Here is a 15,282-nt window from a genome sequence, read left to right as displayed (position 1 = left end):
CAGAATTAGTAAGCTGCTTCTTCAGTTAACCTGTGAAGAATTGAGAACAGTAGCAGAACATATAAAGATGTCAGAAGAACAGATTTCTAAAGCACACAACCGCAGGCAACTGTTAGCTGCCATTAATACAAAAATGTATGAGCTGGGGGAGAAAGAAGCTGAAGACGTCATGGGGATGTTCCTCCAGGAGCTAACCCAGTTTCTAACCAGGTTGAAGTTGGAGGATGGAGGGGCGGCACCAATTACCAAAAGCGGGAATCTCCGTCCGCAGACAGAAGTACAGGAATTGAAAGAACAATTCAAAGCCCTAACAACAGCCCTGCAGGAATCGACCAAAACCTCTGAACGGGTGACAGACTCAGACAGAACCTTTACTCTGCTCGGGTTAGATAAGTCAGGAAGACAGTCCTCTCTAACACCAGAAATCACCATAAGGAAAGAATTCAAGATCCTGGGACAGATTGGAGAGTGTGAACAGAAAGAGAAACTGTCTTATATGAACTTGTTGCACCAGATCAATACAGGCTTACAGAAAGGCTACCAGCCAGATGAGATCGTTGAGGGGGTGGTGAAAGCGATCAGCCCAGGACTGAACCTCCGTAGTATGCTAGAAATGAAGAGTCAATTGACCTTGCAACAGCTGAAGATGATTTTAAAAGGGCACTATAAAGAAGAGAGTACTTCAGAATTGTTCCATCGACTCATTAACCTCTCACAGAAAAATAATGAATCACCCCAGAGTTTCTTGTTTCGAGCAACTGAACTGAAGGATAGACTGTTGTTTGCATCCAGAGATGTGGAAGCGGAGGAGAAGTTTGATGCTGGACTAGTCCAGAATAAGTTCTTGAGATCATTGGGAACAGGGTTAATCAGCAAAGACATCAAGCTGCAGCTGAAACAGTACCTAGAAGAACCTGGCATTCTGGATGAAGTCCTAATTAAAAAAATGAATGAGGCAGCTAGTTTGGAGTCAGAGAGCGAACAGAAGTTAAAGAAAGGCTCTGCTCCTAAAATCACCAAAATGAGTAAGCTGAAGTTGGAGACCCCCGGTGGCCAGTCCGAAGATCATCATGGAGACCCTCCAGTGCCACCTCCAAGAGGGAACCTTAAATCATCAACAGAAGAGAGGATCGCCAGCGCTGACTGGGAGGAAGTAATAGGAGAACTGAGAGCCGAGTTGATTGAGGTGAAAAAGTTGATTTGTTCCAGGCCAGAACCTGTATTCCTCAGACCCAGGAGTGGGTTCCAAAACAGAAAATACCCGGTTTGTGAAGCGTGCCGTTCATCAAATCAGAGTACGGTGTGTGTCCACTATCTAAGATGTGGTGAGGAAGGACATTATGCCAAGGAATGCCAATGGTAATGGTCGTTTGGGTTAAAAGACAGGAGGTTGCCAATGCGGGGCGACTGGTAACCACGACACGGAGGAGGCCCCAGAAGCAAATCCAAATCTCTCCAAACCCCAGAATGGCGCATGAGGTAAAACGTCTGCGTCAGTACTATCCCCAAGTGTGTTCCTGTCTACAACAGCTGCAAGAGAGACAGGTGCATCAGTTACTTAATGCTCATTGCGGAGGTCAAACGATGTACTCCTGGGAGGAGGATTCCTCGCTCAGTCTCATCAGCCTAATTGGTGAAAGGTGCTTTATACAGTGCCAGCTAGATGGACTCCTGCTAAAAGCACTGTAGGACACATAAGCCCAAGTGAGCCTTTTAAATGAATAATGGAGAAGGCGCTAGCTGCCACATACCTGCCTTCGGTCGCTAAAAGAACTCTTAGGACCAGTGGAACTCCACATCAAAGCTGTCAACCAGACCGAAATCCCTTTCATAGGCTTGGAAGTGACTTTCCAACTGAGGGCCATGAAGAACAGCAACACCATTGAGGTTTTGGTACCTTTTCTCGTGACCAGTGATCAGAACGTGGCAAAGGATCCTATCCTGGGTTATAATGTGTAGCATCGGCGTCTCTGCCCCGTACTAGGCAGAGACGCCGTCCCTCTCACCTCCCCGCTCCCGGCGCAGTGTCCTCCAGCTCTTCTCTCCCCGCTGCTTCCGGCACGCGCTCCTTCCCCGGCAGTGTGCTTAGGGCGCGCGCTCCCCCTCTCTTAAAGGGACCGCGCACGCCATCCTAAGGAGTCCCCGGCCAATTGCCGGAAGACCTCCCATTTATAAGGCACCTCTTCCAAAATGGAGGTGCCCGAGCAATGTTGTTGCAATGCCTTCACTCTGCTTCAGCCCTCAGGTCCCGTTACCAGTTACCTGCCAGTCACCTGCCAGATTCCTGCTTGTTACCTGCCAGTCACCTGCCTGATTCCTGCCTGTTACCTGCCAGTCATCTGCCAGATTCCTGCTTGATACCTGCCTGATATCCGCTTACCAGCTTGCAAGCCTGTGGTCCGACGGTCTGCTCTCCGACACCTGTCAGTCTGTCTATGGACCAGCCTGCCCGCTCACCTGGGAGCGCTCACCTGTTACCTGCCTGCTAGCCTACCTGGAGGCTCTGCCGTCACTTGCCGTGACCACCTGCCTGTCCAGAGACTCTTGCCCGCTCACCTGGGAGCGCTCACCTGCTACCTGCCTGCTAGCCTACCTGGAGGCTCTGCCGTCACTTGCCGTGACCACCTGCCTGTCCAGAGACTCTTGCCCGCTCACCTGGGAGCGTCCACCCGCTACCTGTCTGCTAGTCTACCTGGAGGTTCTGCCGTCACTTGCCGTGACCACCTGCCTGTCCAGAGACTCTCGCCTGCTCACCTGGGAGCGCTCACCAGCCACCAGCCCGCTGCCCTTCTACCCAGAGACTGTCCCTGTCACTTGCCTTGACTACCTGCCCTTCTACCCAGAGACTGTCCCTGTCACTTGCCGTGACTACCTGCCCCTCTACCCAGAGACTGTCCCTGTCACTTGCCGTGACTACCTGCCCGTCTTCCCTGGGAGCCACCCGCTTCCTTACAAGGACTGCCCCCTTGTATAGTTGCTCAGAGGTTCCACCTCCCAGACCCGTTACAATTTGCTCGGGCCATGGAACCCGGTGGCCCCCAGATCTCCGATCTGCACCAGGAAGTCTTACGTCAGAAAACTCAGCAGGAGGTGGTACTGTCCTATCTACGGTCCGTTAACTCTCGTCTAGGCGCATTGTGTGACTCGTCTATGTCTACCTCTGGTCCAGCCGTGCCCATTCCTGCGGTACCGCAATCCAGTCCCTTCATGGTACCCGACTATGGACCTCGGCTTCTGTCACCTCCACGCTTTGCCGGCAAACCTACTTTAGCTCGGGGTTTCATAAACCAGTGCACCCTGCACTTTGAGCTATTGGCATACCAGTTCATCTCCGACCGGGCCAAGGTGGCCTTCATCATGTCCCATCTCACTGGGGAGGCACTGGCATGGCTAAATCCCCTGTGGGAGAGAGGGGATCCCTTGGTGTCCGACCTGCCGTCTTTCCTCGCTGCTTTCCGGAAAGTCTTCGATGAACCTGGACGGAAAACCTCTTCTGCCTCCTCTCTGCTACGTCTCCGCCAAGGGAGTCTCACCGTGGGCCAATATGCCATAGGGTTCCGCACCCTCGCTTCTGAGCTTGCCTGGGAAAATGAGGCTCTGGTGTCCGTCTTCTGGGAGGGTCTTTCCGGTCGGATTAAGGACGAGTTAGCTGGTCGGGACATTCCTACCACTCTGGATGACCTGGTGTCACTAGCTACCCGGATTGGCATCCGGTTCCAAGAACGTGCCAAAGAGACTACCTGGGAGAAAGACTTTTCTTGCTCTGCTCCTACTTCCCTGAGACCTGCCTCTCAACCAGTCACTCCGCGGGCGCTCTCGCCTGAACCTATGCAGATCGACCAGACCAAGATGGTCAGATCTCGCCAAGAGTCTCGCCGAGCCGAGGGAAGCTGTTTCTATTGTGGCAGTATGGAGCACTTCATCCGTTCCTGCCCGGAAAAGCCGGGAAACGCCAGTGTCTAGGACCGCTCGGAGAGGTCGTCCTAGACAAAAGTAAGCCCTCTCCGTCTCTGACTTTACCGGTCTCTATTGCTTGGGGAGAAAACCGTCACTTTGAACTCGCCCACCTGGATTCTGGAGCTGCTGGAAACCTCATCTCCCAGTCTCTGGTAGAGAGATACCGTATTCCCACCAAGTCCCTGGCTGAACCATTATCAGTCGCCTCCGTGGATGGAAGACTTCTCTCGGAGACCATCCTGCTCGTCACTGAACCCATAACCCTGCAGGTGGGAATGCTGCACTCTGAGGAAATCTCATTCCATGTGCTGTCCGGACTGTCTCACTCCCTGTTGCTAGGTCTACCTTGGCTCCAGACGCACGAACCCGTATTGAACTGGCGATCCGGTGAAGTACTCCGATGGGGTCCAGACTGCCATAGGACCTGCCTGGTTCCGGTCCGCCCAGCTCGCCCTCTGCCTACTCCAGCTAATTTACCAGGTCTCCCGGCTCCTTACTGGCCCTATGCGGACGTCTTCGGTAAGAAGGAAGCAGAGACGTTGCCACCCCATAGGCCATATGACTGCCCGATCGACCTGGTACCTGGCACCACTGGGCGTATCTACCCGTTGTCTGCAGCCGAGACCCGGGCCATGTCTGAGTACATTGAAGAGAATCTGGCTAGGGGATTTATCCGAAAATCTATCTCCCCAGCTGGAGCCGGATTCTTCTTTGTCAAAAAGAAAGACGGCTCGCTACGTCCCTGTATTGACTACAGAGGACTCAATCTCATCACAGTAAAAAACAAATACCCCCTGCCGCTCATCTCCGAATTGTTTGACCGTCTCAAGGGCGCCAGGATCTTCTCCAAGCTGGATCTACGAGGAGCATATAACCTGGTCCGTATCCGTCAAGGAGACGAGTGGAAGACGGCATTCAATAACCGGGACGGTCACTATGAGTACCTTGTGATGCCCTTCGGTCTCTGTAATGCTCCCGCTGTCTTTAAAGAACTAGTCAACGACATCTTCCGCGACCTCCTGTACTCCTGCGTAGTGGTATACCTGGACGATATCTTGGTCTTCTCTCCGGATCTCCCCACACACCGAAGGGATGTTCGTCAGGTCCTGCTTAGGCTTCGGCAGAACCACCTCTATGCCAAATACGAGAAGTGCCTCTTCAACCAGACCTCCCTACCGTTCTTGGGCTATGTCATCTCCCAGACAGGTCTGCAAATGGATCCCGAGAAGCTCTCTTCCGTTCTAAAATGGCCTCGTCCTGAAGGTTTGAAGGCGATACAGCGATTCCTGGGCTTCGCTAATTACTATCGTCTTTTCATCCCACACTTCTCGTCTCGGACTGCTCCCATATCTGCACTTACCCCTAAGGGGGCTAATCCCAGGACATGGTCGCCTGAAGCCGAGGAGGCCTTCCTTTCCTTAAAGAAAGCCTTCGCCTCTGCTCCCGTCCTGCACTGTCCGGACTGTAATAAACAATTCTACCTGGAGGTTGATGCCTCCTCCTCCGGAGCCGGAGCGGTACTCACCCAAAAATCTTCTACCGGGAGAATGGTAACCTGCGGCTTCTTCTTCAAAATCTTCTCCTCGTCTGAGCGCAACTACTCCATAGGAGACCGTGAATTGTTAGCCATCAAATTGGCACTGGGGGAGTGGCGCTATCTGCTTGAAGGGGCTCTCTACCCGGTAATTATCTACACGGATCACAAAAACCTGGCATATCTCCAAAATGCCCAGAGACTCAATCCTCGCCAGGCCCGGTGGTCGTTGTTTTTTGCCCGCTTCGACTTCATTCTTCATTTCCGTCCGGCGGACAAGAACGTCAAAGCTGATGCCTTGTCCCGGTCCTTCCTGTCCTCCGATCAAGAGGAGGAGCCTACGCACATCATCGACTCCTCCAAGGTGATGAATGTGGCCCCCTTGGATCTGACTCGTCTCCCACCCGGTAAGACGTTTGTAGCTGTACCAGATCGGGAAAGGGTTCTTCGCTGGGGACATTCTTCTAAGCTAGCTGGCCATGCTGGCCAAAAGAAGACCTTCCAACTCATTACCCGGCATTACTGGTGGCCTACCCTGCGTAAGGACGTGGTAGACTTCGTCGCGACCTGCTCATCCTGTGCCCGTAACAAAGTTCCCAGACATCTACCAGCCGGCCATCTCCTGCCCCTTCCCGTACCTGCTGCTCCTTGGCAGCACATTGCTATGGACTTTATCACCGATCTTCCTATTTCTGCCGGTTGTACAGTCATTTGGGTTGTCGCTGACCGCTTTTCTAAGATGGCCCACATCATTCCCCTGCCTGGTCTCCCATCTGCACCCGAGCTGGCTAAAGACTTTATCCGCCACATCTTCCGTCTCCATGGCCTGCCCCTCCACATCGTGTCGGATCGTGGGGTTCAGTTCACCTCACGCTTCCGGAGAGCCACATGTAAGCTGCTAGACATCACCCTGGACTTCTCCTCCGCTTACCACCCTCAGTCCAATGGTCAAGTGGAGCGGATCAATCAGATCCTGACCAGTTACCTCCGGCACTTCGTTAATGCACACCATTCGGACTGGGTGAATCTCCTACCATGGGCCGAGTTCTCTTACAATAACCATGAGAGCGAATCCTCTTCCAAATCCCCGTTCTTTATAGTCGGTGGCCAATATCCCCGGATTCCACTTCCTGTCTCCGTTTCTGTGGACAACCCTGCTGCGGAGTCTCTTGTCAGCGAATTTTCTACTATTTGGGAGAGTACCAGGTCCGCTCTTCTTCTGTCCTCTGAGCGGATGAAGAGATATGCTGATAAGAGACGTCTGGATCCGCCTCAATTCCGTCCGGGAGACAAGGTTTGGCTCTCGTCCAAACATGTGCGGCTCAAAGTACCCTCCTTCAAGTTGGGCCCTCGATTCATCGGTCCCTTCGAAGTCCTCAGGCAAATTAACCCTGTGGCCTACAAATTAAAACTCCCGGCCACCCTACGGATTCCCAACTCCTTCCACGTATCTCTCCTCAAACCCGTTGTCTTTAACTCTTTTTCCAATAATCCAGGTGCCCCTCCTGCTCCGGTTTCCGCTGATGACGTCTTTGAGGTAGAGAGTATTCTGGCCTCCAAGAGGGTAAGAGGAAAGACCTTTTTTCTGGTAGATTGGAAGGGGTTTGGTCCTGAGGAGAGAACTTGGGAACCCAGGGAGAACATCAACGCCCCGCTTCTCCTTGAAAAATTTCTTTCTGGCCAAAAAAAGAGGGGGCCTAAAGGGGGGGGTTCTGTAGCATCGGCGTCTCTGCCCCGTACTAGGCAGAGACGCCGTCCCTCTCACCTCCCCGCTTCCGGCGCGGCGTCCTCCAGCGCTTCTCTCCCCGCTGCTTCCGGCACGCGCTCCTTCCCCGGCAGTGTGCTTAGGGCGCGCGCGCTCCCCCTCTCTTAAAGGGACCGCGCGCGCCGTCCTAAGGAGTCCCCGGCCAATTGCCAGAGGACGTCCCATTTATAAGGCACCTCCTCCAAAATGGAGGTGCCCGAGCAATGTTGTTGCAAAGCCTTCACTCTGCTTCAGCCCTCAGGTCCCGTTACCAGTTACCTGCCAGTCACCTGCCAGATTCCTGCTTGTTACCTGCCAGTCACCTGCCTGATTCCTGCCTGTTACCTGCCAGTCATCTGCCAGATTCCTGCTTGATACCTGCCTGATATCCGCTTACCAGCTTGCAAGCCTGCGGTCCGACGGTCTGCTCTCCGACACCTGTCAGTCTGTCTATGGACCAGCCTGCCCGCTCACCTGGGAGCGCTCACCTGTTACCTGCCTGCTAGCCTACCTGGAGGCTCTGCCGTCACTTGCCGTGACCACCTGCCTGTCCAGAGACTCTTGCCCGCTCACCTGGGAGCGCTCACCTGCTACCTGCCTGCTAGCCTACCTGGAGGCTCTGCCGTCACTTGCCGTGACCACTTGCCTGTCCAGAGACTCTTGCCCGCTCACCTGGGAGCGTCCACCCACTACCTGTCTGCTAGTCTACCTGGAGGTTCTGCCGTCACTTGCCGTGACCACCTGCCTGTCCAGAGACTCTCGCCTGCTCACCTGGGAGCGCTCACCAGCCACCAGCCCGCTGTCCTTCTACCCAGAGACTGTCCCTGTCACTTGCCTTGACTACCTGCCCTTCTACCCAGAGACTGTCCCTGTCACTTGCCGTGACTACCTGCCCCTCTACCCAGAGACTGTCCCTGTCACTTGCCATGACTACCTGCCCGTCTTCCCTGGGAGCCACCCGCTTCCTTACAAGGACTGCCCCCTTGTATAGTTGCTCAGAGGTTCCACCTCCCAGACCCGTTACATAATGTAATCAGTGAGGTCATCACAAAACACAAGTCAGGGACGATGGTGGTGGATGCAATTGCCACATCGCTTGCCATACCCAACGCCATGGCAGAACATTTGATTCATAGAGTAAAGAAAGCACAGAATACAATGAACCTAAAAGAAGTCAAGGTAGGCTGGCACCCAACTATCATCCCTGCAAACCAAATGGTGGGGGTGAGGTGTGGAGTCCGGGTAGAACCAGGAAGAAAAGTCCAGAAAAGACTGTTCGTGCCAAAAGACTCCTCAGAACTTCCGGAAGGCCTAGTTGAAGGTGAGACTGTGCTTACGATTCCTACTGGTGGTTTTGCTCGAGTGACAGTACCGGTGATGAATACTACGAAACACGAAATTAGACTGGATCCAAAGACTGTGTTAGGTCACATTGAAACCATTAAAACAGTATATCCAGCCAGTGCAAGGCCCAGGGGTCTACTGTGAATTCCATCTCCCCACCAAGGAACAAGAGTTGCCCATGGGCGGAAATTGCACGACCCACCTCAGGGTCCTGGGATCCCCCAGTATCCCTGGAACACTTGTGTGCTGAAGATATAGCGATAGCAAGATAGATGCTGAGAGAAGAGTGTCATGCATTTTCTAAAGATGACTCTGATATAGACTGCATCCCGTTGTTGCAATTGAAAATCAATTTAAAAGACACGACCCCAGTAACCACAAGTTACATGTCTGTGCCGAAACCATTACACCGTGAAGTGAAAGAAAGAGTATTTACAAAATCTAATCAACAGGGGTTGGGTCCAAAAGTCAAAGTCGTCTTATTCCTCTCCTATTGTTTGTGTTAGGAAGAAGGACGGTACGTTGAGACTCTGCTGTGATTACTGGGAACTAAACCGAAAGTCAGTACCTGATCGGCATCCGATACCAAAGATTCAAGATATGCTGGATAGCCTATCAGGAAGCACCTGGTTCTCTGTCCTCGATCAGGGTAAAGCATACCATCAAGGGTTTGTTGAAGAGTCAAGTAAACCCTTGACAGCATTCATCACACCGTGGGGGTTATATGAGTGGATCTGCATACCGATGGGCTCAGTTCAGCTCCAGCAGAATTTCAGAGGAGCATGGAGACCTTTTTGGAAGGATTGAGGGGCGATATCTGCCAGCCGTACTTGGATGACAATGTGGTACACAGCAAAACCTTACGGGAGCATATTGAACACGTGAGGACCGTATTACAGCGGTATCAACAACACAGAGTTAAGTTGACCCCAAAGAAGTGTGAACTGTTCAAAAGGCAAGTCCGATTTCTAGGGAAAATTGTGTCCGGAGAAGGATATACCATGGACCCAGCAGAAATCGCTCCGGTACTGGAAAACTGAGAGTCATCGGTTATGGTTCTAGAAGGTTGACAGACGCCGAGAAGAATTGCCATCTACATTCTGGAAAATTGGAGTTCCTGGCATTGAAATGGGCTATCTGTGAACGATTTAGAGATTATCTCTACTACAGCAAAGAGTTTGAGGTATCGTACAGACCAAAAGTTTGGACACACCTTCTCATTTAAAGATTTTTCTGTATTTTCTTGACTATGAAAATCGTACATTCACACTGAAGGCATCAAGACTATGAATTAACACATGTGGAATTATATACTTAACAAAAAAGTGTGAAACAACTGAAAATATGTCTTATATTCTACGTTCTTCAAAGTAGCCACCTTTTGCTTTGATGACTACTTTGCACACTCTTGGGATTCTCTTGATGAGCTTCAAGAGGTAGTCACCGGAAATGGTCTTCCAACAATCTTGAAGGAGTTCCCAGAGATGCTTAGCACTTGTTGGCCCTTTTGCCTTCACTCTGCAGTCCAGCTCACCCCAAACCATCTCGATTGGGTTCAGGTCTGGTGACTGTGGAGGCCAGGTCATCTGGCGTAGCACCCCATCACTCTCCTTCTTGGTCAAATAGCCCTTACACAGCCTGGAGGCGTGTTTGGGGTCATTGTCCTGTTGAAAAATAAATGATGGTCCAACTAAACGCAAACCGGATGGAATAGCATGCAGCTGCAAGACTGCAAGATGTTGTGCTAGCCATGCTGGTTCAGTATGCCTTCAATTTTCAATAAATCCCCAACAGTGTCACCAGCAAAGCACCCCCACACATCACACCTCCTCCTCCATGCTTCATGGTGGGACCAGGCATGTAGAGTCCATCCGTTCACCTTTTCTGCGTCGCACAAAGACACGGTGGTTGGAACCAAAGATCTCAAATTTGGACTCATCAGACCAAAGCACAGATTTCCACTGGTATAATGTTCATTCCTTGTGTTCTTAAGCCCAAACAAGTCTCTTCTGCTTGTTGCCTGTCCTTAGCAGTGGTTTCCTAGCAGCTATTTTACCATGAAGGCCTGCTGCACAAAGTCTCCTCTTAACAGTTGTTGAAGAGATGTGTCTGCTGTTAGAACTCTGTGTGGCATTGACCTGGTCTCTAATCTGAGCTGCTGTTAACCTGCGATTTCTAAGGCTGGTGACTCGGATAAACTTATCCTCAGAAGCAGAGGTGACTCTTGGTCTTCCTTTCTTGGGGCTGTCCTCATGTGAGCCAGTTTCTTTGTAGCGCTTGATGGTTTTTGCAACTGCACTTGGGGACACTTTCAAAGTTTGCCCAATTTTTCGGACAGACTGACCTTCATTTCTTAAAGTAATGATGGCCACTCGTTTTTCTTTACTTAGCTGCTTTTTTCTTGCCATAATACAAATTCTAACAGTCTATTCAGTAGGACTATCAGCTGTGTATCCACCAGACTTCTGCACAACACAACTGATGGTCCCAACCCCATTTATAAGGCAAGAAATCCCACTTATTAAATCTGACAGGGCATACCTGTGAAGTGAAAACTATTTTCAGTGACTACCTCTTGAAGCTCATCAAGAGAATGCCAAGAGTGTGCAAAGTAGTCATCAAAGCAAAAGGTGGCTACTTTGAAGAACCTAGAATATAAGACATATTTTCAGTTGTTTCACACTTTTTTGTTAAGTATATAATTCCACATGTGTTAATTCATAGTTTTGATGCCTTCAGTGTGAATGTACAATTTTCATAGTCATGAAAATACAGAAAAATCTTTAAATGAAAAGGTGTGTCCAAACTTTTGGTCTGTACTGTATAGGCAACATCCAAACTGCGTATCTGTTTGAGATGGTCTCAATAGACTTTCTACATCTCGAGACGTGCAGGGGTGCTTACGAATACATATTGGTGGTGATGGACCATTTTATTTGATTTGCCCAAGCATATGCCACCACCAATAAAGCTGGTCGAACAGCGGCAGAGAAGATCTTCAATGATTTTGCTTTGAGGTTTGGGTTCCCTACGAGGTTACATCACGACCAAGGAAGAGAATTTGAGAACCAGCTCTTTGCCAAGCTAGGAAAGTACTGTAGAAGTCAGAGATCCCACACAACGCCCTATCACCCAGAGGGTAATGGACAAGTGGAACGATTTAACCGGACATTGTCGATGTTGCACACTTTAACAGCTGACGAAAAGAAAGACTGGAAGAGTTCTCTGTCAAAAGTGATACATGCCTATAGCTGTACAAAGAGCGATGCAACAGGTTGCTCACCTATCTTCCTATTGTATGGACGATCGCCAAGACTGCCAATTGACATCATGTTCGATACTCCGGTGTCAGAGACTTACAGAACGTATCCAGAGTACGTTCGGAAATGGAAGGAACGGATGGCAGAGGCATACAACATGGCATCCAAAGTGGTTACGCAAGGACAGAGCAAGAGTAAGGAATACTATGATCGAAAATGTTATGGAGCAGAATTGGCACTGGGAAGTCGGGTGCTAGTCGAGAACATACGTGTGAAAGGAGATCCAGGAAAACTTTGTTCGTACTGGGAAGACAAGGTGTACGTGGTCGTAAAGATTAAAGCCAATGACAGATCCAGTGTATGAAATCCGACTGGAAAGAGGGGACAAGAAAACCAGAACTGTCCATCGGAATTTTTTACTACCCTGTGATTATCTCCCATCACAACAAGACTTCCCAGAAGCAGACCGACATCGACCGAGATCGACTAAGAGACCACCACAGATTGAAGCTCCAGTGGTGGATAGTGACCTTGAAAGTTCCGATGAAGAAGAGCACACCGTTGTATTTCTCAGACCGGCGAGGAGAGGGATGTACCATCCTCAGGAGAGTGAACTAAGTCCCGAGGCTCCAGAGTTTGTACCAAGGAGTACAGATGAAGTCCAATTCAGATCTGATGATCGAACACCGGTCACTAGAGAGACTGATTGACGCTCAAGAAAAGCGGAATTACCAGACCATGTGGAACCAGGCAATTCCGGAGAAGTACAGGAACTTACAGAGGCAGTTACAGGAGCATCTGAGGAGGCACGGGAAATGAGTGCGGCGGAAGAAACTCCTGTGACCGAAGAACACGTGGTATCTGAGGAACAACCCACCAGGAGGATGTCGACTAGAGAAGTGAGGAGGCCCGTGATGCTGATCTATGAGACACTTGGTGAACCGAGTCAAGCGCCAAGGACTGTCGACTGGAAACAGGTATCTCTGCCTATGGACCAGGTAAGCCCACTGGAGTGGTATTCACCACCAAGAGGCATTATGGAAGATGTTGCCTGGTGGAAAGACTTGTTTTCATGCTTTGATTTTCCTTAAAAGACTTTGTAGAAACAAAGAACTGTTAAGGCCTAGTGAGAGAGAGGATTGGTTGAAGATGCACGAAAAGTTCCAGCTGAGAGACGCTGATTGTTTTGTGTTAATTGTTTATTTCTTACAGGAGTACAACAAGAAAAAGGTCGTAGAATAGGTTGTTATAAATGTTATGCCAATTTGTATATAAAGTTACTCAACTTTCACCACTGTCTCAGAATTGGTCAGATTGACCAATTAAGACGAATGTCGAGTACGACATTCAACAAGGAGGGAAGAGTGTGACATGCAGAAATAGCTCTGTTGCTTGAAAAGCATCCAGCAACTGTTACAAATAACACAAGCACAGGAGACAGGAAGTGTTGTGCTTCAGAAGCATACAGCAACTAGAGGGGTTAACACAGTCACAGGAGACAGGGAGTGTTTTAGCAGAGCCCCAGGGGGGTTGTGGGGAACTTGTTTTTGTAGTCTGCTGAAGCTGAAGAGAAAGATGGTGTGTTATCTGGATCTGACGGAAGGCAACTAAACAGGATTCAGATCAGGAGAGAAACTAAACACAGGTCAGATAGACTCCCTGAACTAACAGTGCAGGAAGATAAGGACAGGAAGGAATTGTGTCACAGGGATCATCTCCCTCCACTCCTCCATCTCCATGCAGGATAAAGAATGCTGTGTACTATTGTGTCCTTGTGAAGGAAAAGTCTATGGTTGTGTATGCATAGAAGTGTGCTGCTAAGAGATCTAATCTATGCTGAATTATGCTACTGAAGAGACTGTAATACTGTGCCTTGTGAAGAAACTACTGTATTGTTACTGGGACTAGTTGCTCAAGACTGTACTGTTATGAAGATTGTTGCTGTAATATCTCTGAATTGCACTGGCCGTGCTTCAGATTAAATTCCACTGTTAAACTGTTGAAAAAGACTCTTGTCAGATGTGTCTGGTCAGCAATTGAATCTATTGTGTGCCTGAGAGAAGCTGCAGCTTATGGTCGCCCTGAGTAACGATTCCCCCAGGATTCCAAAGAATTTATGAAACCTGTCTCGCCTTTATCTAAACTTAAGCGGCGTGCGAGTAACATAGAGTTGAAGAAAAAGCTGTATATATACCCAAGTGAGTCAACCAATGTGCACCAAATTTGGAAACATATAGAAGAAACCTGGAATTAGATTTCGGTTGAGAATCTGATCGGGAGCATGCCCAGCAGGATTCAGGCAATGTAGAAAGCCAAAAGGTGGATTTACAAAATACTGACAAAATAAAAATTAAAATTTAGACTTTTAGGAGCAAAACAGTAACAATGCAGTGACATGACAAGAATCTGAATAACTTGTCATATGCTAAATAGTTGCAAGTCAAATTTATCTATGAAATAGATAAGATGATTATCTATGAAATGATGGTAGTCTCACGTTCGAAGCACTAGTGGATGGTGAGATACAGAGCCTGAAAGTCAAAAGTTCAAAACATTATTACCCTTTTGCTTGTCAGTTTATATGGATAATCGTAATTAAAAAAGGCTTTAAAGCAGAGTGTCAGTATTGAGAAAGGGATTCCATACTAGAAGAACAGATCTATTTTTTTGTTTTTTTCCAAACAGGTTATTTACGTTGCAAGAAATGCAAAAGATGTGGCAGTATCATATTTTTTCTTCCATAAAATAGTGAAAGCGTTGCCTGATCCAGGACCCTGGAATACGTTCTTAGATAACTACATGAATGGAAATGGTAAGATAAAGATACTGATTGAAAACAGCAAGACATCATAACATGTATTAGTATATCCAGCCTAACAGCTGTTATTTTACCTTAGTGAGCTATGGTTCATGGCATGACCATGTAAAAGGCTGGTGGGAAAAGAGACATGACTACAATATCCTTTATTTATTCTATGAAGATATGAAAGAGGTAACTAAAGCAACATAAAAAATACATGCAAAGGGATTGTTACCATTGTAGATGCAATTGTTATAAATTACAGTTTATGCATTCATGAGGCGAGAACAATGCGCCTGCCTTTCCCAGAATTTCTAATATCTGTGAATAATTGCAACTGCTATATGAGCCCAGCTGCAGCCCCTCGTGAGGTCAGATAAAGGCGAACGTACTGGGGCTGTAGTATGTTCTTTGAACAGGGTTATTAGCCGAGCCACATAATATTTAATTTTGTTTTTTTTGCAATAATCACTTTTTGGATCTGTCATTTTAATATACAACACTTAGACAGGGCAGCATAATATAATGACAGATTGCAAAACATGTTAAAAGGAATCTATCACCAGGTTTTTGCTACTTAATCTAAATACAGCATAATGTAAGGGTAGAGACCCTGATTCCAGCAATTTGTCACTTACTGGTC

The 15,282-nt window shown here is 48.8% G+C and overlaps 1 protein-coding gene across 4 annotated transcripts in view; it reads left to right on the top strand.

Moving 5' to 3' along the window:
* The window catches only part of LOC141174026 (sulfotransferase 1 family member D1-like), a 68,853-nt gene that overhangs the window by 45,915 nt on the left and 7,656 nt on the right, over positions 1-15,282 (top strand). For all 4 annotated transcript variants that reach the window (XM_073658608.1, XM_073658609.1, XM_073658611.1 and 1 more), the window contains 2 exons: positions 14,525-14,651; positions 14,737-14,831. In XM_073658608.1, coding sequence (XP_073514709.1) covers positions 14,525-14,651; positions 14,737-14,831 — 222 coding nt within the window. The remainder of the gene's footprint in view (positions 1-14,524; positions 14,652-14,736; positions 14,832-15,282) is intronic.

The sequence above is a fragment of the Phyllobates terribilis genome, unplaced genomic scaffold (genome assembly GCF_046119375.1).
Source record: "Phyllobates terribilis strain yellow unplaced genomic scaffold, ASM4611937v1 Scaffold_13__5_contigs__length_258822181, whole genome shotgun sequence".
In the NCBI taxonomy this organism is placed as follows: domain Eukaryota; kingdom Metazoa; phylum Chordata; class Amphibia; order Anura; family Dendrobatidae; genus Phyllobates; species Phyllobates terribilis.
This window is presented reverse-complemented; position numbering and strand designations above follow the sequence as displayed.